This window comes from Taudactylus pleione, unplaced genomic scaffold (genome assembly GCF_031769625.1).
Source record: "Taudactylus pleione unplaced genomic scaffold, aTauple2 ptg000070l, whole genome shotgun sequence".
In the NCBI taxonomy this organism is placed as follows: domain Eukaryota; kingdom Metazoa; phylum Chordata; class Amphibia; order Anura; family Myobatrachidae; genus Taudactylus; species Taudactylus pleione.
Window position 1 is genome coordinate 19,323,902 of NW_028284472.1, and position 23,849 is coordinate 19,347,750.

General features: G+C 44.0%; 1 protein-coding gene across 2 annotated transcripts in view; it reads right to left on the reverse strand.

Annotated features, from left to right (window-relative positions):
- The window catches only part of MFSD2B (MFSD2 lysolipid transporter B, sphingolipid), a 113,326-nt gene that overhangs the window by 11,812 nt on the left and 77,665 nt on the right, over positions 1–23,849 (reverse strand). For both annotated transcript variants that reach the window (XM_088467382.1, XM_088467383.1), the window contains exon 10: positions 22,063–22,143. In XM_088467382.1, coding sequence (XP_088323508.1) covers positions 22,063–22,143 — 81 coding nt within the window. The remainder of the gene's footprint in view (positions 1–22,062; positions 22,144–23,849) is intronic.

A 23,849-nucleotide genomic window follows, 5' to 3' on the forward strand; every position in this document is an offset into this window, starting at 1 on the left:
CACTCCTCCAACATGACATAAATGTGACAGCTCCATACTGTGACACTCCTCCAACATGACATCAATGCCACTGCTCCATACTGTGACACTCCTCCAACATGACATAAATGTGACAGCTCCATACTGTGACACTCCTCCAACATGACATAAATGTCACTGCTCCATACTGTGACACTCCTCCAACATGACATATATGTGACAGCTCCATGCTGTGACACTCATCCAACATGACATAAATGTCACTGCTCCATACTGTGACACTCCTCCAACACGACATAAATGTCACTGCTCCAAACTGTGACACTCCTCCAACATGACATATATGTGACAGCTCCATACTGTGACACTCATCCAACATGACATATATGTGACAGCTCTATACTGTGACACTGCTCCAACATGACATATATGTGACAGATCTATACTGTGACACTCCTCCAACATGACATATATGTGACAGCTCTATACTGTGACACTCATCCAACATGACATAATGTCACTGCTCCATACTGTGACACTCATCCAACATGACATAATGTCACTGCTCCATACTGTGACACTCCTCCAACATGACATAATATCACTGTTCCATACTGTGACACTCATCCAACATGACATAAATGTCACTGCTCCATACTGTGACACTCCTCCAACATGACATAAATGTCACTGCTCCATACTGTGACACTCATCCAACATGACATAAATGTCACTGCTCCCTACTATGACACCCATCCAACATGACATAATGTCACTGCTCCATACTGTGAAACTCATCCAACATGACATACATGTCACTTCTCCATACTGTGACACTCATCCAACATGACATACATGTCACTGCTCCATACTGTGACACTCCTCCAACATGACATAAATGTCACTGCTCCATACTGTGACACTCATCCAACATGACATAAATGTCACTGCTCCCTACTATGACACCCATCCAACATGACATAATGTCACTGCTCCATACTGTGAAACTCATCCACCATGACATACATGTCACTGCTCTATACTGTGACACTCCTCCAACATGACATAAATGTCACTGCTCCATACTGTGACACTCCTCCAACATGACATAATGTCACTGCTCCATACTGTGACACTCCTCCAACATGACATAAAAGTCACTACTCCATACTGTGATACTCCTCCAACATGACATAAATGTCACTGCTCCATACTGTGACACTCCTCCAACATGATGTAAAGGCCACTGCTCCATACTGTGACACTCCTCCAACATGACATAAATGTGACAGCTCCATACTGTGACACTCCTCCAACATGACATAAATCCCACTGCCCCATACTGTGACACTCCTCCAACATGACATAAATGCCACTGCTCCACACTGTGACACTCCTCCAATATGACATAATGTCACTGCTCAATACTGTGACACTCATCCAACATGACATAATGTCACTGCTCCACACTGTGACACTCATCCAACATGACATAAATGTCACTGCTCCATACTGTGACACCCATACAACATGACATAAATGTCACTGCTCCCTACTATGACACCCATCCAACATGACATAATGTCACTGCTCCATACTGTGAAACTCATCCAACATGACATACATGTCACTTCTCCATACTGTGACACTCATCCAACATGACATACATGTCACTGCTCCATACTGTGACACTCCTCCAACATGACATAAATGTCACTGCTCCATACTGTGACACTCATCCAACATGACATAAATGTCACTGCTCCCTACTATGACACCCATCCAACATGACATAATGTCACTACTCCATACTGTGAAACTCATCCAACATGACATACATGTCACTGCTCCATACTATAACATGACATAAATGTCACTGCTCCATACTGTGACACTCATCCAACATGACATAAATGTGACAGCTCCATACTGTGACACTCCTCAAACATGACATAAATGTCACTGCTCCATACTGTGACACCCATCCAACATGACATACTGTCACTGCTCCCTACTATGACACCCATCCAACATGACATAATGTCACTGCTCCATACTATGACAGTCCTCCAACATGACGTAAATGTCACTGATCCATACTGTGACACTCATCCAACATGACATAATGTCACTGCTCAATACTGTGACACTCATCCAACATGACATAAATGTCACTGCTCCATACTGTGACACTCCTCCAACATGACATAAATGTCACTGCTCCATATTGTGACACTCCTCCAACATGACATAAATGTCACTGCTCCATTCTGTGACACTCCTCCAACATGATGTAAATGTCACTGCTCCATACTGTGACACTCCCCCAACATGACATAAGTGACACTGCTCCATACTGTGACACTCATCCAACATGACATAAATGTCACTGCTGCATACTGTGACACTCCTCCAACATGACATAAATGTCACTGCTCCATACTGTGACACTCCTCCAACATGACATAAATGTCACTGCTCCATACTGTGACACTCATCCAACATGACATAATGTCACTGCTCCATACTGTGACACTCCTCCAACACGACATAAATGTCACTGCTCCATACTGTGACACTCCTCCAACACGACATAAATGTCACTGCTCCATACTGTGACAATCCTCCAACATCATGTAAAGGCCACTGCTCCATACTGTGAGACTCCTCCAACATGACATAAATGTGACAGCTCCATACTGTGACACTCCTCCAACATGACATAAATGTCACTACTCCATACTGTGACACTCCTCCAACATGACATAAATGCCACTGCTCCACACTGTGACACTCCTCCAACATGACATAATGTCACTGCTCAATACTGTGACACTCATCCAACATGACATAATGTCACTGCTCCACACTGTGACACTCATCCAACATGACATGAATGTCACTGCTCCATACTGTGACACCCATCCAACATGACATAAATTTCACTGCTCCATACTGTGACACCCATCCAACATGACATAATGTCACTGCTCCATACTATGACAATCCTCCAACATGACATAATGTCACTGCTCCATACTATGACAGTCCTCCAACATGACATAAATGTCACTGCTCCATACTGTGACACTCATACAACATGACATAAATGTGACAGGTCCATACTGTGACACTCCTCCAACATGACATAAATGTCACTGTTCCATACTGTGACACCCATCCAACATGACATACTGTCAGTGCTCCCTACTATGAATTTCATCCAACATGACATAATGTCACTGCTCCATACTATGACAGTCCTCCAACATGACGTAAATGTCACTACTCCATACTGTGACACTCCTCCAACATGACATAAATGTCACTGCTCCATACTGTGACACTCATCCAACATGACATAATGTCACTGCTCCATACTGTGACACTCATCCAACATGACATAATGTCACTGCTCCATACTGTGACACTCCTCCAACATGATATAAATGTCACTGCTCCATACTGTGACACTCCTCCAACATGACATAAATGTCACTGCTCCATACTGTGACACTCATCCAACATGACATAAATGTGACAGCTCCATACTGTGACACTCATCCAACATGACATAAATGTCACTGCTCCATACTTTGACACTCCTCCAACACGACATAAATGTCACTGCTCCATACTGTGACACTCCTCCAACATGACATATATGTGACAGCTCCATACTGTGACACTCATCCAACATGACATAAATGTCACTGCTCCATACTGTGACACTCATCCAACATGACATAAATGCCACTGCTCCATACTGTGACACTCATCCAACATGACATAAATGTCACTGCTCCATACTGTGACACTCCTCCAACATGACATAAGTGACACTGCTCCATACTGTGACACCCATCCAACATGACATAAATGTCACTGCTCCATACTGTGACACCCATCCAACATGACATAATGTCACTGCTCCCTACTATGACACTCATCCAACATGACATAATGTCACTGCTCCATACTATGACACTCCTCCAACATGACATAAGTGACACTGCTCCATACTGTGACACTCATCCAACATGACATAAATGTCACTGCTTCATACTGTGACACTCATCCAACATGACATATATGTGACACTCATCCAACATGACATAATGTCACTGCTCCATACTGTGACACTCCTCCAACATGACATAATGTCACTGCTCCATACTGTGACACTCCTCCGACAAGACATATATGGGACACTCATCCAACATGACATAATGTCACTGCTCCATACTGTGACACTCCTCCAACATGACATAATGTCACTGCTCCATACTGTGACACTCCTCCAACATGACATAAATGTCACTGCTCCATACTGTGACACCCATCCAACATGACATAAATGTCACTGCTCCATACTGTGACACTCATCCAACATGACATAAATGTCACTGCTCCATACTGTGACATTCATCCAACATGACATAAATGTCACTGCTCCATACTGTGAAACTCCTCAAACATGACATAAATGTCACTGCTCCATACTGTGACACCCATCCAACATGACATAAATGTCACTGCTCCATACTGTGACACCCATCCAACATGACATAATGTCACTGCTCCCTACTATGACACTCATCCAACATGACATAATGTCACTGCTCCATACTATGACAGTCCTCCAACATGACATAATGTCACTGCTCCATACTATGACAGTCCGCCAACATGACTTAAATGTCACTGCTCCATACTGTGACACTCCTCCAACATGACATAAATGTCACTGCTCCACACTGTGACACTCCTCCAACATGACATAAATGTCACTGCTCCATACTGTGACACTCCTCCAACATGACATAAATATCACTGCTCCATACTGTGACACCCATCCAACATGACATACTGTCACTGCTCCCTACTATGACACCCATCCAACATGACATAATGTCACTGCTCCATACTATGACAGTCCTCCAACATGACGTAAATGTCACTGATCCATACTGTGACACTCATCCAACATGACATATATGTCACTGCTCCATACTGTGACACTCCTCCAACATGATGTAAAGGCCACTGCTCCATACTGTGACACTCCTCCAACATGACATAAATGTCACTGCTCCATACTATGACACTCCTCCAACATGACATAAATGTCACTGCTCCATACTGTGACACTCATACAACATGACATAAATGTGACAGCTCCATACTGTGACACTCCTCCAACATGACATAAATATCACTATTCCATACTGTGACACCCATCCAACATGACATACTGTCAGTGCTCCCTACTATGAATTTCATCCAACATGACATAATGTCACTGCTCCATACTATGACAGTCCTCCAACATGACGTAAATGTCACTACTCCATACTGTGACACTCCTCCAACATGACATAAATGTCACTGCTCCATACTGTGACACTCATCCAACATGACATAATGTCACTGCTCCATACTGTGACACTCATCCAACATGACATAATGTCACTGCGCCATACTGTGACACTCCTCCAACATGATATAAATGTCACTGCTCCATACTGTGACACTCCTCCAACATGACATAAATGTCACTGCTCCATACTGTGACACTCATCCAACATGACATAAATGTGACAGCTCCATACTGTGACACTCATCCAACATGACATAAATGTCACTGCTCCATACTTTGACACTCCTCCAACACGACATAAATGTCACTGCTCCATACTGTGACACTCCTCCAACATGACATATATGTGACAGCTCCATACTGTGACACTCATCCAACATGACATAAATGTCACTGCTCCATACTGTGACACTCATCCAACATGACATAAATGTCACTGCTCCATACTGTGACACTCCTCCAACATGATGTAAAGGCCACTGCTCCATACTGTGACACTCCTCCAACATGACATAAATGTGACAGCTCCATACTGTGACACTCCTCCAACATGACATAAATGCCACTTTTCCATACTGTGACACTCCTCCAACATGACATAATGTCATTGCTCAATACTGTGACACTCATCCAACATGACATAATGTCACTGCTCCACACTATGACACTCATCCAACATGACATAATGTCAGTGCTCCACACTGTGACACTCCTCCAACATGACATAATGTCATTGCTCAATACTGTGACACTCATCCAACATGACATAATGTCACTGCTCCACACTGTGACACTCATCCAACATGACATAAATGTCACTGCTCCATACTGTGACACCCATCCAACATGACATAAATGTCACTGCTCCATACTGTGACACCCATCCAACATGACATAATGTCACTGCTCCCTACTATGACACTTATCCAACATGACATAATGTCACTGCTCCATACTATGACAGTCCTCCAACATGACATAATGTCACTGCTCCATACTATGACAGTCCGCCAACATGACTTAAATGTCACTGCTCCATACTGTGACACTCCTCCAACATGACATAAATGTCACTGCTCCACACTGTGACACTCCTCCAACATGACATAAATGTCACTGCTCCATACTATGACACTCCTCCAACATGACATAAAAGTCACTGCTCCATACTGTGACACTCCTCCAACATGACATAAATGTCACTGCTCCATACTGTGACACTCCTCCAACATGACATAAATGTCACTGCTCCATACTGTGACACCCATCCAACATGACATACTGTCACTGCTCCCTACTATGACACCCATCCAACATGACATAATGTCACTGCTCCATTCTATGACAGTCCTCCAACATGACGTAAATGTCACTGATCCATACTGTGACACTCATCCAACATGACATAAATGTCACTGCTCCATACTGTGACACTCCTCCAACATGATGTAAAGGCCACTGCTCCATACTGTGACACTCCTCCAACATGACATAAATGTGACAGCTCCATACTGTGACACTCCTCCAACATGACATAAATGCCACTTTTCCATACTGTGACACTCCTCCAACATGACATAATGTCATTGCTCAATACTGTGACACTCATCCAACATGACATAATGTCACTGCTCCACACTATGACACTCATCCAACATGACATAATGTCATTGCTCAATACTGTGACACTCCTCCAACATGACATAATGTCATTGCTCAATACTGTGACACTCATCCAACATGACATAATGTCACTGCTCCACACTGTGACACTCATCCAACATGACATAAATGTCACTGCTCCATACTGTGACACCCATCCAACATGACATAATGTCACTGCTCCATACTGTGACACTCATCCAACATGACATAAATGTCACTGCTTCATACTGTGACACTCATCCAACATGACATATATGTGACACTCATCCAACATGACATAATGTCACTGCTCCATACTGTGACACTCCTCCAACATGACATAATGTCACTGCTCCATACTGTGACACTCCTCCGACAAGACATATATGGGACACTCATCCAACATGACATAATGTCACTGCTCCATACTGTGACACTCCTCCAACATGACATAATGTCACTGCTCCATACTGTGACACTCCTCCAACATGACATAAATGTCACTGCTCCATACTGTGACACCCATCCAACATGACATAAATGTCACTGCTCCATACTGTGACACTCATCCAACATGACATAAATGTCACTGCTCCATACTGTGACATTCATCCAACATGACATAAATGTCACTGCTCCATACTGTGACACTCCTCCAACATGACATAAATGTCACTGCTCCCTACTATGACACCCATCCAACATGACATAATGTCACTGCTCCATACTGTGACACTCCTCCAACATGACATAAATGTGACAGCTCCATACTGTGACACTCCTCCAACATGACATAAATGTCACTGCTCCATACTGTGACACTCATCCAACATGACATAAATGTCACTGCTCCATACTGTGACACTCCTCCAACATGACATAAATGTCACTGCTCCATACTGTGACACTCCTCCAACATGACATAAATGTCACTGCTCCATACTGTGACACTCCTCCAACACGACATAAATGTCACTGCTCCATACTGTGACACTCCTCCAACATGACATATATGTGACACTCATCCAACATGACATAATGTCACTGCTCCATACTGTGACACTCCTCCAACATGACATAATGTCACTGCTCCATACTGTGACCCTCCTCCGACATGACATATATGTGACACTCATCCAACATGACATAATGTCACTGCTCCATACTGTGACACTCCTCCAACATGACATATATGGGACACTCATCCAACATGACATTATGTCACTGCTCCATACTGTGACACTCCTCCAACATGACATAATGTCACTGCTCCATATTGTGACACTCATCCAACATGACATAAATGTCACTGCTCCATACTGTGACACTCATCCAACATGACATAAATGTCACTGCTCCATACTGTGACATTCATCCAACATGACATAAATGTCACTGCTCCATACTGGGACACTCCTCCAACATGACATAACTGTCACTGCTCCCTACTATGACACCCACCCAACATGACATAATGTCACTGCTCCATAATGGGACACTCCTCCAACATGACATAATGTCACTGCTCCATACTGTGACACTCATCCAACATGACATAAATGTCACTGCTCCATACTGTGACACTCCTCCAACATGACATAAATGTCACTGCTCCCTACTATGACACCCATCCAACATGACATAAATGTCACTACTCCATATTGTGTACTCATCCAACATGACATAATGTCACTGCTCCATACTGTGACACTCATCCAACATGACATAATGTCACTGCTCCATACTGTGACACTCCTCCAACATGACATAATGTCACTGCTCCATACTGTGACACTCATCCAACATGACATAATGTCACTGCTACATACTGTGACACTCCTCCAACATGACATAAATGTGACAGCTCCATACTGTGACACTCCTCCAACATGACATAAATGTCACTGCTCCATACTGTGACACTCATCCAACATGACATAAATGTCACTGCTCCATACTGTGACACTCATCCAAAATGACATAAATGTGACAGCTCCATACTGTGACACTCATCCAACATGACATAAATGTCACTGCTCCATTCTGTGACACTCATCCAACATGACATAAATGTCACTGCTCCATACTGTGACACTCATCCAACATGACATAAATGTCACTGCTGCATATTGTGACACTCCTCCAACATAACATAATGTCACTGCTCCATACTGTGACACTCATCCAACATGACATAAATGTGACAGCTCCATACTGTGACACTCCTCCAACATGACATAAATCTCACTGCTCCATACTGTGACACTCCTCCAACATGACATAATGTCACTGCTCCATATTGTGGCACTCATCCAACATGACATAAATGTCACTGCTCCATACTGTGACACTCCTCCAACATGACATAATGTCACTGCTCCATACTGTGACACTCATCCAACATGACATAAATGTTACAGCTCCATACAGTGACACTCCTCCAACATGACATAAATGTGACAGCTCCATACTGTGACACTCCTCCAACATGACATAATGTCACTGCTCCCTACTGTGACACTCCTCCAACATGACATAAATGTCACTGCTCCCTACTGTGACACTCCTCCAACATGACATAAATGTCACTGCTCCCTACTGTGACACTCCTCCAACATGACATAAATGTCACTGCTCCCTACTATGACATCCATCAAACCTGACATAAATATCACTGCTCCATACTGTGACACTCCTCCAACATGACATAAATGTCACTGCTCCCTACTGTGACACTCCTCCAACATGACATAAATGTCACTGCTCCCTACTGTGACACTCCTCCAACGTGACATAAATGTCACTGCTCCCTACTATGACATCCATCCAACCTGACATAAATATCACTGCTCCATACTGTGACACTCATCCAACATGACATAATGTCACTGATACATACTGTGACACTCCTCCAACATGACATAAATGTGACAGCTCCATACTGTGACACTCCTCCAACATGACATAATGTCACTGCTCCATACTGTGACACTCATCCAACATGACATAAATGTCACTGCTCCATACTGTGACACTCATCCAAAATGACATAAATGTGACAGCTTCATACTGTGACACTCATCCAACATGACATAAATGTCACTGCTCCATTCTGTGACACTCATCCAACATGACATAAATGTCACTGCTCCATATTGTGACACTCCTCCAACATGACATAAATGTCACTGCTTCATACTGTGACACTCATCCAACATGACATAAATGTCACTGCTCCATACTGTGACACTCCTCCAACATGACATAAATGTCACTGCTCCATACTGTGACACTCCTCCAACATGATGTAAATGTCACTGCTCCATACTGTGACACTCCTCCAACATGACATAAGTGACACTGCTCCATACTGTGACACTCATCCAACATGACATAAATGTCACTGCTTCATACTGTGACACTCATCCAACATGACATAAATGTCACTGCTCCATACTGTGACACTCCTCCAACATGACATAAATGTCACTGCTCCATACTGTGACACTCCTCCAACATGACATAAATGTCACTGCTCCATACTGTGACACTCATCCAACATGACATAAATGTCACTGCTCCATACTGTGACACCCATCCAACATGACATAAATGTCACTGCTCCATACTGTGACACCCATCCAACATGACATAATGCCACTGCTCCATACTGAGACACTCCTCCAACATGACATAAATGTGACAGCTCCATACTGTGACACTCATCCAACATGACATAAATGTGACAGCTCCATACTGTGACACTCCTCCAACATGACATAAATGTCACTGCTCCATACTGTGACACTCATCCAACATGACATAATGTCACGGCTCCATACTATGACACTTGTCCAACATGACATAATGTCACTGCTCCATACTGTGACACTCCTCCAACATGACATAAATGTGACAGCTCCATACTGTGACACTCATCCAACATGACATAACTGTCACTACTCCATACTGTGACACTCATCCAAAATGACATAAATGTGACAGCTCCATACTGTGACACTCATCCAACATGACATAAATGTCACTGCTCCATTCTGTGACACTCATCCAACATGACATAAATGTCACTGCTCCATACTGTGACACTCATCCAACATGACATAAATGTCACTGCTCCATATTGTGACACTCCTCCAACATGACATAATGTCACTGCTCCATACTGTGACACTCATCCAACATGACATAAATGTGCCAGCTCCATACTGTGACACTCATCCAACATGACATAAATCTCACTGCTCCATACTGTGACACTCCTCCAACATGACATAATGTCACTGCTCCATATTGTGACACTCATCCAACATGACATAAATGTCACTGCTCCATACTGTGACACCCATCCAACATGACATAAATGTCACTGCTCCATACTGTGACACTCCTCCAACATGACATAATGTCACTGCTCCATACTGTGACACTCATCCAACATGACATAAATGTTACAGCTCCATACAGTGACACTCCTCCAACATGACATAAATGTGACAGCTCCATACTGTGACACTCCTCCAACATGACATAATGTCACTGCTCCCTACTGTGACACTCCTCCAACATGACATAAATGTCACTGCTCCCTACTATGACATCCATCAAACCTGACATAAATATCACTGCTCCATACTGTGACACTCCTCCAACATGACATAAATGTCACTGCTCCCTACTGTGACACTCCTCCAACATGACATAAATGTCACTGCTCCCTACTGTGACATTCCTCCAACATGACATAAATGTCACTGCTCCCTACTATGACATCCATCCAACCTGACATAAATATCACTGCTCCATACTGTGACACTCATCCAACATGACATAATGTCACTGCTACATACTGTGACACTCCTCCAACATGACATAAATGTGACAGCTCCATACTGTGACACTCCTCCAACATGACATAATGTCACTGCTCCATCCTGTGACACTCATCCAACATGACATAAATGTCACTGCTCCATCCTGTGACACTCATCCAAAATGACATAAATGTGACAGCTCCATACTGTGACACTCATCCAACATGACATAAATGTCACTGCTCCATTCTGTGACAGTCATCCAACATGACATAAATGTCACTGCTCCATACTGTGACACTCATCCAACATGACATAAATGTCACTGCTCCATATTGTGACACTCCTCCAACATGACATAAATGTCACTGCTTCATACTGTGACACTCATCCAACATGACATAAATGTCACTGCTCCATACTGTGACACTCCTCCAACATGACATAAATGTCACTGCTCCATACTGTGACACTCCTCCAACATGATGTAAATGTCACTGCTCCATACTGTGACACTCCTCCAACATGACATAAGTGACACTGCTCCATACTATGACACTCCTCCAACATGACATAAATGTCACTGCTTCATACTGTGACACTCATCCAACATGACATAAATGTCACTGCTCCATACTGTGACACTCCTCCAACATGACATAAATGTCACTGCTCCATACTGTGACACTCCTCCAACATGACATAAATGTCACTGCTCCATACTGTGACACTCATCCAACATGACATAAATGTCACTGCTCCATACTGTGACACCCATCCAACATGACATAAATGTCACTGCTCCATACTGTGACACCCATCCAACATGACATAATGCCACTGCTCCATACTAAGACACTCCTCCAACATGACATAAATGTGACAGCTCCATACTGTGACACTCATCCAACATGACATAAATGTGACAGCTCCATACTGTGACACTCCTCCAACATGACATAAATGTCACTGCTCCATACTGTGACACTCATCCAACATGACATAATGTCACGGCTCCATACTATGACACTTGTCCAACATGACATAATGTCACTGCTCCATACTGTGACACTCCTCCAACATGACATAAATGTGACAGCTCCATACTGTGACACTCCTCCAACATGACATATTGTCACTGCTCCATACTGTGACACTCATCCAACATGACATAAATGTCACTGCTCCATACTGTGACACTCATCCAACATGACATAAATGTCACTTCTCCATACTGTGACACTCCTCCAACATGACATAAATGTGACAGCTCCATACTGTGACACTCCTCCAACATGACATAAATGTCACTGCTCCATACTGTGACACTCCTCCAACATGACAAAAATGTCACTGCTCCATACTGTGACACTCCTCCAACACGACATAAATGTCACTGCTCCATACTGTGACACTCCTCCAACATGACATATATGTGACACTCCTCCAACATGACATAATGTCACTGCTCCATACTGTGACACTCCTCCAACATGACATAATGTCACTGCTCCATACTGTGACACTCCTCCGACAAGACATATATGGGACACTCATCCAACATGACATAATGTCACTGCTCCATACTGTGACACTCCTCCAACATGACATAATGTCACTGCTCCATACTGTGACACTCATCCAACATGACATGAATGTCACTGCTCCATACTGTGATACCCATCCAACATGACATAAATGTCACTAATCCATACTGTGACACTCATCCAACATGACATAAATGTCACTGCTCCATACTGTGACATTCATCCAACATGACATAAATGTCACTGCTCCATACTGTGACACTCCTCCAACATGACATAAATGTCACTGCTCCCTACTATGACACCCATCCAACATGACATAATGTCACTGCTCCATACTGTGACACTCCTCCAACATGACATAAATGTGACAGCTCCATACTGTGACACTCCTCCAACATGACATAAATGTTACAGCTCCATACTGTGACACTCCTCCAACATGACATAAATGTCACTGCTCCATACTGTGACACTCATCCAACATGACATAAATGTCACTGCTCCATACTGTGACACTCCTCCAACATGACATAAATGTCACTGCTCCATACTGTGACACTCCTCCAACATGACATATATGTGACACTCATCCAACATGACATAATGTCACTGCTCCATACTGTGACACTCCTCCAACATGACATAATGTCACTGCTCCATACTGTGACACTCCTCCGACATGACATATATGTGACACTCCTCCAACATGACATAATGTCACAGCTCCATACTGTGACACTCCTCCAACATGACATATATGGGACACTCATCCAACATGACATAATGTCACTGCTCCATACTGTGACACTCCTCCAACATGACATAATGTCACTGCTCCATATTGTGACACTCATCCAACATGACATAAATGTCACTGCTCCATACTGTGACACCCATCCAACATGACATAAATGTCACTGCTCCATACTGTGACACTCATCCAACATGACATAAATGTCACTGCTCCATACTGTGACATTCATCCAACATGACATAAATGTCACTGCTCCATACTGTGACACTCCTCCAACATGACATAACTGTCACTGCTCCCTACTATGACACCCATCCAACATGACATAATGTCACTGCTCCATAATGTGACACTCCTCCAACATGACATAATGTCACTGCTCCATACTGTGACACTCCTCCAACATGAGATAAATGTCACTGCTCCATATTGTGATACTCATCCAACATGACAAAAATGTCACTGCTCCATACTGTGACACTCCTCCAACATGACATAAATGTCACTGCTCCCTACTATGACACCCATCCAACATGACATAAATGTCACTGCTCCATATTGTGTACTCATCCAACATGACATAATGTCACTGCTCCATACTGTGACACTCATCCAACATGACATAATGTCACTGCTCCATACTGTGACACTCCTCCAACATGACATAATGTCACTGCTCCATACTGTGACACTCATCCAACATGACATAATGTCACTGCTACATACTGTGACACTCCTCCAACATGACATAAATGTGACAGCTCCATACTGTGACACTCCTCCAACATGACATAAATGTCACTGCTCCATACTGTGACACTCATCCAACATGACATAAATGTCACTGCTCCCTACTGTGACACTCATCCAAAATGACATAAATGTGACAGCTCCATACTGTGACACTCATCCAACATGACATAAATGTCACTGCTCCATTCTGTGACACTCATCCAACATGACATAAATGTCACTGCTCCATACTGTGACACTCATCCAACATGACATAAATGTCACTGCTCCATATTGTGACACTCCTCCAACATGACATAATGTCACTGCTCCATACTGTGACACTCATCCAACATGACATAAATGTGACAGCTCCATACTGTGACACTCATCCAACATGACATAAATCTCACTGCTCCATACTGTGACACTCCTCCAACATGACATAATGTCACTGCTCCTATATTGTGACACTCATCCAACATGACATAAATGTCACTGCTCCATACTGTGACACCCATCCAACATGACATAAATGTCACTGCTCCATACTGTGACACTCCTCCAACATGACATAATGTCACTGCTCCATACTGTGACACTCATCCAACATGACATAAATGTTACAGCTCCATACAGTGACACTCCTCCAACATGACATAAATGTGACAGCTCCATACTGTGACACTCCTCCAACATGACATAATGTCACTGCTCCCTACTGTGACACTCCTCCAACATGACATAAATGTCACTGCTCCCTACTGTGACACTCCTCCAACATGACATAAATGTCACTGCTCCCTACTATGACATCCATCAAACCTGACATAAATATCACTGCTCCATACTGTGACACTCCTCCAACATGAGATAAATGTCACTGCTCCCTACTGTGACACTCCTCCAACATGACATAAATGTCACTGCTCCCTACTGTGACACTCCTCCAACATGACATAAATGTCACTGCTCCCTACTATGACATCCATCCAACCTGACATAAATATCACTGCTCCATACTGTGACACTCATCCAACATGACATAATGTCACTGCTACATACTGTGACACTCCTCCAACATGACATAAATGTGACAGCTCCATACTGTGACACTCCTCCAACATGACATAAATGTCACTGCTCCATACTGTGACACTCATCCAACATGACATAAATGTCACTGCTCCATACTGTTACACTCATCCAAAATGACATAAATGTGACAGCTCCATACTGTGACACTCATCCAACATGACATAAATGTCACTGCTCCATACTGTGACACTCTTCCAACATGACATAAATGTCACTGCTCCATACTGTGACACTCCTCCAACATGACATAATGTCACTGCTCCATATTGTGACACTCATCCAACATGACATAAATGTCACTGCTCCATACTGTGACACCCATCCAACATGACATAAATGTCACTGCTCCATACTGTGACACTCCTCCAACATGACATAATGTCACTGCTCCATACTGTGACACTCATCCAACATGACATAAATGTTACAGCTCCATACAGTGACACTCCTCCAACATGACATAAATGTGACAGCTCCATACTGTGACACTCCTCCAACATGACATAATGTCACTGCTCCCTACTGTGACACTCCTCCAACATGACATAATGTCACTGCTCCATACTGTGACACTCATCCAACATGACATAAATGTCACTGCTCCCTACTGTGACACTCCTCCAACATGACATAAATGTCACTGCTCCCTACTGTGACACTCCTCCAACATGACATAAATGTCACTGCTCCCTACTATGACATCCATCCAACCTGACATAAATATCACTGCTCCATACTGTGACACTCCTCCAACATGACATAAATGTCATTGCTCCCTACTATGACATCCATCCAACCTGACATAAATGTCACTGCTCCATACTGTGATACTCATGCAAGATGACATAATGTCACTGCTCCATACTGTGACACTCATCCAACATGACATAAATGTCACTGCTCCATACTGTGACACTCCTCCAACATGACATAAATGTCACTGCTCCATACTGTGACACTCCTCCAACATGATGTAAATGTCACTGCTCCATACTGTGACACTCCTCCAACATGACATAAATGTAACTGCTACATACTGTGACACTCATCCAACATGACATAAATGTTATTGCTCCATACTGTGACACTCATCCAACATGACGTAAATGTCACTGCTCCATACTGTGACACCCATCCAACATGACGTAAATGTCACTGATCCATACTGTGACACTCCTCCAACATCACATAAATGTCACTGCTCCATACTGTGACACTTCTCCAACATGACATAAATGTCACTGCTCCATACTGTGACACTCCTCCAACATGATGTAAATGTCACTGCTCCATACTGTGACACTCCTCCAACATGACATAAGTGACACTGCTCCATACTGTGACACTCCTCCAACATGACATAATGTCACTGCTCCATACTGTGACACTCCTCCAACATGACATAAATGTCACTGCTCCATACTGTGACACTCATCCAACATGACATAAATGTCACTGCTCCATACTGTGACACTCATCCAACATGACATAAATGTCACTGCTCCATACTGTGACACCCATCCAACATGACATAATGTCACTGCTCCATACTGTGACACTCATCCAACATGACATAAATGTTACTGCTCCATACTGTGACACTCCTCCAAAATGACATAAATGTCACTGCTCCATACTGTGACACTCCTCCAACACGACATAAATTTAACTGCTCCATACTGTGACACTCCTCCAACATGACATATATGTGACACTCATCCAACATGACATAATGTCTCTGCTCCATACTGTGACACTCCTCCAACACGACATAAATGTCACTGCTCCATACTGTGACACTCCTCCAACATGACATATATGTGACACTCATCCAACATGACATAATGTCACTGCTCCATACTGTGACACTCCTCCAACATGACATAATGTCACTGCTCCATACTGTGACACTCATCCAACATGACATAAATGTCACTGCTCCATACTGTGACAGCCATCCAACATGACATAAATGTCACTGCTCCATACTGTGACACTCATCCAACATGACATAATTGTCACTGCTCCATACTGTGACACTCATCCAACATGACATAAATGTCACGGCTCCATTCTGTGACACTCCTCCAACATGACATAAATGTGACAGCTCCATACTGTGACACTCTTCCAACATGACATAAATGTCACTGCTCCATACTGTGACACTCATCCAACATGACATAAATGTCACTGCTCCATACTGTGACACTCCTCCAACATGACATAAATGTCACTGCTCCATACTGTGACACTCCTCCAACACGACATAAATGTCACTGCTCCATACTGTGACACTCCTCCAACATGACATATACGTGACACTCATCCAACATGACATAATGTCACTGCTCCATACTGTGACACTCCTCCAACATGACAATGTCACTGCTCCATACTGTGACACTCATCCAACATGACATAAATGTCACTGCTCCATACTGTGACACCCATCCAACATGACATAAATGTCACTGCTCCATACTGTGACACTCATCCAACATGACATAATTGTCACTGCTCCATACTGTGACACTCATCCAACATGACATAAATGTCACTGCTCCATACTGTGACACTCATCCAACATGACATAAATGTCACTGCTCCATACTGTGACACTCATCCAACATGACATAAATGTCACTGCTCCATACTGTGACACTCCTCCAACATGACATAAATGTCACTGCTCCCTACTGTGACACCCATCCAACATGACATAATGTCACTGCTCCATACTGTGACACTCCTCCAACATGACATAATGTCACTGCTCCATACTGTGACACTCCTCCAACATGACATAAATGTCACTGCTCCATATTGTGATACTCATCCAACATGACATAAATGTCACTGCTCCATACTGTGACATTCCTCCAACATGACATAAATGTCACTGCTCCCTACTATGACACCCATCCAACATGACATAAATGTCATTGCTCCATATTGTGATACTCATCCAACATGACATAATGTCACTGCTCCATACTGTGACACTCATCCAACATGACATAATGTCACTGCTCCATACGGTGACACTCCTCCAACATGACATAATGTCACTGCTCCATACTGTGACACTCATCCCACATGACATAATGTCACTGCTCCATACTGTGACACTCCTCCAACATGACATAATTGTGACAGCTCCATACTGTGACACTCCTCCAACATGACATAAATGTCACTGCTCCATACTGTGACACTCATCCAACATGACATAAATGTCACTGCTCCATAATGTGACACTCATCCAACATGACATAAATGTCACTGCTCCATACTGTGACACTCCTCCAACACGACATAAATGTCACTGCTGCATACTGTGATACTCCTCCAACATGACATATATGTGACACTCATCCAACATGACATAATGTCACTGCTCCATACTGTGACACTCCTCCAACATGACATAATGTCACTGCTCCATACTGTGACACTCCTCCAACATGACATATATGTGACACGCATCCAACATGACATAATATCACTGCTCCATACTGTGACACTCCTCCAACATGACATATATGTGACACGCATCCAACATGACATAATGTCACTGCTCCATACTGTGACACTCCTCCAACATGACATAATGTCACTGCTCCATACTGTGACACTCATCCAACATGACATAAATGTCACTGCTCCATACTGTGACACCCATCCAACATGACATAAATGTCACTGCTCCATACTGCGACACTCATCCAACATGACATAATTGTCACTGCTCCATACTGTGACACTCATCCAACATGACATAAATGTCACTGCTCCATACTGTGACACTCCTCCAACATGACATAATGTCACTGCTCCATACTGTGACACTCATCCAACATGACATAAATGTCACTGCTCCATACTGTGACACCCATGCAACATGACATAAATGTCACTGCTCCATACTGCGACACTCATCCAACATGACATAATTGTCACTGCTCCATACTGTGACACTCATCCAACATGACATAAATGTCACTGCTCCATACTGTGACACTCCTCCAACATGACATAAATGTCACTGCTCCCTACTATGACACCCATCCAACATGACATAATGTCACTGCTCCATACTGTGACACTCCTCCAACATGACATAAATGTCACTGCTCCATATTGTGATACTCATCCAACATGACATAAATGTCACTGCTCCATACTGTGACACTCCTCCAACATGACATAAATGTCACTGCTCCCTACTATGACACCCATCCAACATGACATAAATGTCATTGCTCCATATTGTGATACTCATCCAACATGACATAAATGTCACTGCTCCATACTGTGACACTCATCCAACATGACATAAATGTGACAGCTCCATACTGTGACACTCATCCAACATGACATAAATGTCACTGCTCCATACTGTGACACTCATCCAACATGACATAAATGTCACTGCTCCATATTGTGACACTCATCCAACATGACATAAATGTGACAGCTCCATACTGTGACACTCATCCAACATGACATAAATGTCACTGCTCCATACTGTGACACTCATCCAACATGACATAAATGTCACTGCTCCATATTGTGACACTCATCCAACATGACATAAATGTGACAGCTCCATACTGTGACACTCATCCAACATGACATAAATGTCACTGCTCCATTCTGTGACACTCTTCCAACATGACATAAATGTCACTGCTCCATACTGTGACACTCATCCAACATGACATAACTGTCACTGCTCCATATTGTGACACTCATCCAACATGACATAAATGTGACAGCTCCATACTGTGACACTCATCCAACATGACATAAATGTCACTGCTCCATTCTGTGACACTCTTCCAACATGACATAAATGTCACTGCTCCATACTGTGACACTCCTCCAACATGACATAAATGTCACTGCTCCATATTGTGACACTCATCCAACATGACATAAATGTCACTGCTCCATTCTGTGACACTCTTCCAACATGACATAAATGTCACTGCTCCATACTGTGACACGCCTCCAACATGACATAAATGTCACTGCTCCATATTGTGACACTCATCCAACATGACATAAATGTGACAGCTCCATACTGTGACACTCATCCAACATGACATAAATGTCACTGCTCCATTCTGTGACACTCTTCCAACATGACATAAATGTCACTGCTCCATACTGTGACACTCATCCAACATGACATAAATGTCACTGCTCCATATTGTGACACTCATCCAACATGACATAAATGTGACAGCTCCATACTGTGACACTCATCCAACATGACATAAATGTCACTGCTCCATTCTGTGACACTCTTCCAACATGACATAAATGTCACTGCTCCATACTGTGACACGCCTCCAACATATGACAAGCTACCTATGATTGTCAGTGTGTAGCCTCACATCCAATCCCCTGCAGCTAGACACTACATAGATATACTCAGCTGCAATGTTAGTTTTTACAAAAGTATAGTGTCTCTCATATAGTTAAAACTCGCAGCTTCTGTTGCAGGAGCACATAACTCTACGTGTAAGGTCTCTGACTGCCATGTGAGAGGTTATGGGTTCGAGTCCTGCGTATGACAGTATTTTGAAATGTGAGAGCTAAATAAAAGAGGATGTAACTGTAGGTGCTTGGGGAGGAGAAGTTATCCAGGGAGGAGATAGGGAAGGAGATGCCGGAAATTAAAGATGAGGAATATACAGATGTGTCCTCTTGCATCCTTGCCGCGGCTGCGTTCGCACCATGTAATCCTATGGGTTTGCGAGCGCGATTTGCCGCACAAGCTGCACAGATGTAACTGGACATATCTGTACAAGTGAGAATGCTTATAAACAGAAACTTCACAGTTTAGTTTCGGCCCTTATTATTATATTTATAAAATAATATGTAATACAAACAAAAGTAATGCATTCCTGATCAGTTAAATTTTTTTAAAGTTATAAAAATTTTACAGCACTTTAATACGTTTACAGACGCATAACAAAATATTTGTCATTCCTGAACCAGGGAGGACTCTACATATAACAAAGATGGATGTCGATACCGTGAATTTCAGAATATGGGGACCATGGAGTACACAAAACTCACCGAAACCCCAAAGGCCGCCATCTTCTTGCCGAATCTCTGCAGGAACCACTGCCAGAATGGGATGCTCAGGACAGCGGAGATCTGGAGAAAGACAAGGGCCCTTATTACATATGGGAGTTATAGTTATGGAGGCACACCTTATAAACTGCTCTATGTGGGATCGGTATGGAATACCGCCGGACATCCCGACAGCGGAAGACCGGCAGTGAAGATCCCGACAGGTAAGTATTTTATCTATTACTAACCTAACCCCCCTAACCCTAACCCTCTCTTAGGGGTGCCTAACCCTACCCTAACCCCCCAAACCTAACCCCCCCTTCCCCGCAGCCTAAACCTAAGTCTCCCGGGGGGGGGGGTGCCAGACCCTAACTTCCTCCCCGGGGGTGCCTAACCCTAACCCATACTTGCCGACATCTCGGCAGCGGAATCCGGGAGGGGGCTGGCAGGTCCGTCCAGCAGGGAGGATGTGGGCGGGTCAAAGAGGCGGAGCGGGGGCGTGCCGACGCGATCGCGTCATAGTGGCCCCGCCCCCCGCTTTATAATGCCAATATTACTGGCATTATAAGGCAGTGGGCGGGGCTACGATGACGCGATTCGCGCTGAATCACGTCATAACACCCCCGCACCGCCCACTTTTGCGGCTGGCGCGGGGGTTAGCGGGGCGCCGGCATCTATTCCGGGGGACTTGCCTAGTCTTGCGGGGTGTCGGGAGCGGCACCCGATTTTCGGGAGGCTCCCGACAGTCCCGGGAGAGTAGGCAAGTATGCCCTAACCCCCTCTTCCCCTAGTCTAAACCTACCCTCCCGGGGGGGGCCTAACCCTAACCCCCTCTTCCCCTAGCCTAAACATAACCCTCCTGGGTGGGTGCCTAACCCTGATTCCCCCCTGGGAGCCCCTAACCTAACCATCCCCCCCCACCGTGGCTGTTCGCGACCGTCGCCCGGCTTACCTTCGATCGGTATGCCGGGCATTGGGCTCCAGGTGTAGGTAAAATGACAGGTGTCGTGATTTCGTCGCCTGTCATTCGATCCCTGCCAGGATTAGACAGTAGGGAAGCCGGCGGTCGGCATTTCGACCGTCAGCTTCCTGACTGCATTCCGCTTTATTCTACCAGTAAACGGGTAGATACCTGGACACAGGTATGCATAGCGGGCTCTGTGTTTTAAGTACCAGCACAGGGCTTTTCTGATCCCGTCCTGGTTGTGGAAATACAGGAGACAAAACGAGTAGGGGTCCCCTGTAATTTCCATAACCAGCACCAAACTTTTTGTAGCGTGGGGGTAATGCCATAGCCAAGGAAACCCTTTCACCGGGTCCCCCGGCCAAAGCATTACCCCTGACCGCTAGTCAGCCTAGGCTGGGGATCCCTGGGGAGGTGGGGACACCCACCCTCCAGGGAACCCCAGGCCTGGGCTGATAGCCTGGGGCTATCCCCAGGACCCCTGGCCGGTGGGTGCCGGGTAGATAGTGTAAATGTGTGGTGTAAAAGATAGAAGTGTAAATACTGTCTTTTGCAATAGAACTACAGGTCCCAGCAAGCTTCCACGCATGCTGGTACTTGGAGAACCACAAGTACCAGCATGCGGGGCATTAGGGGCCTGCTGGTACCTGCAAAATAAATATTTAAAAAAATGGCAAGACACACACACCTTGACTGTACAATTTTATTTAAACATACATGCACACTCACACTCACTATCTCACATACTCACCTAGTATCCCTGTAGCCAATCACACACATAGGGGGATATTTAATAAAGCTTGGAGAGAGATAAAATTGGAGATAA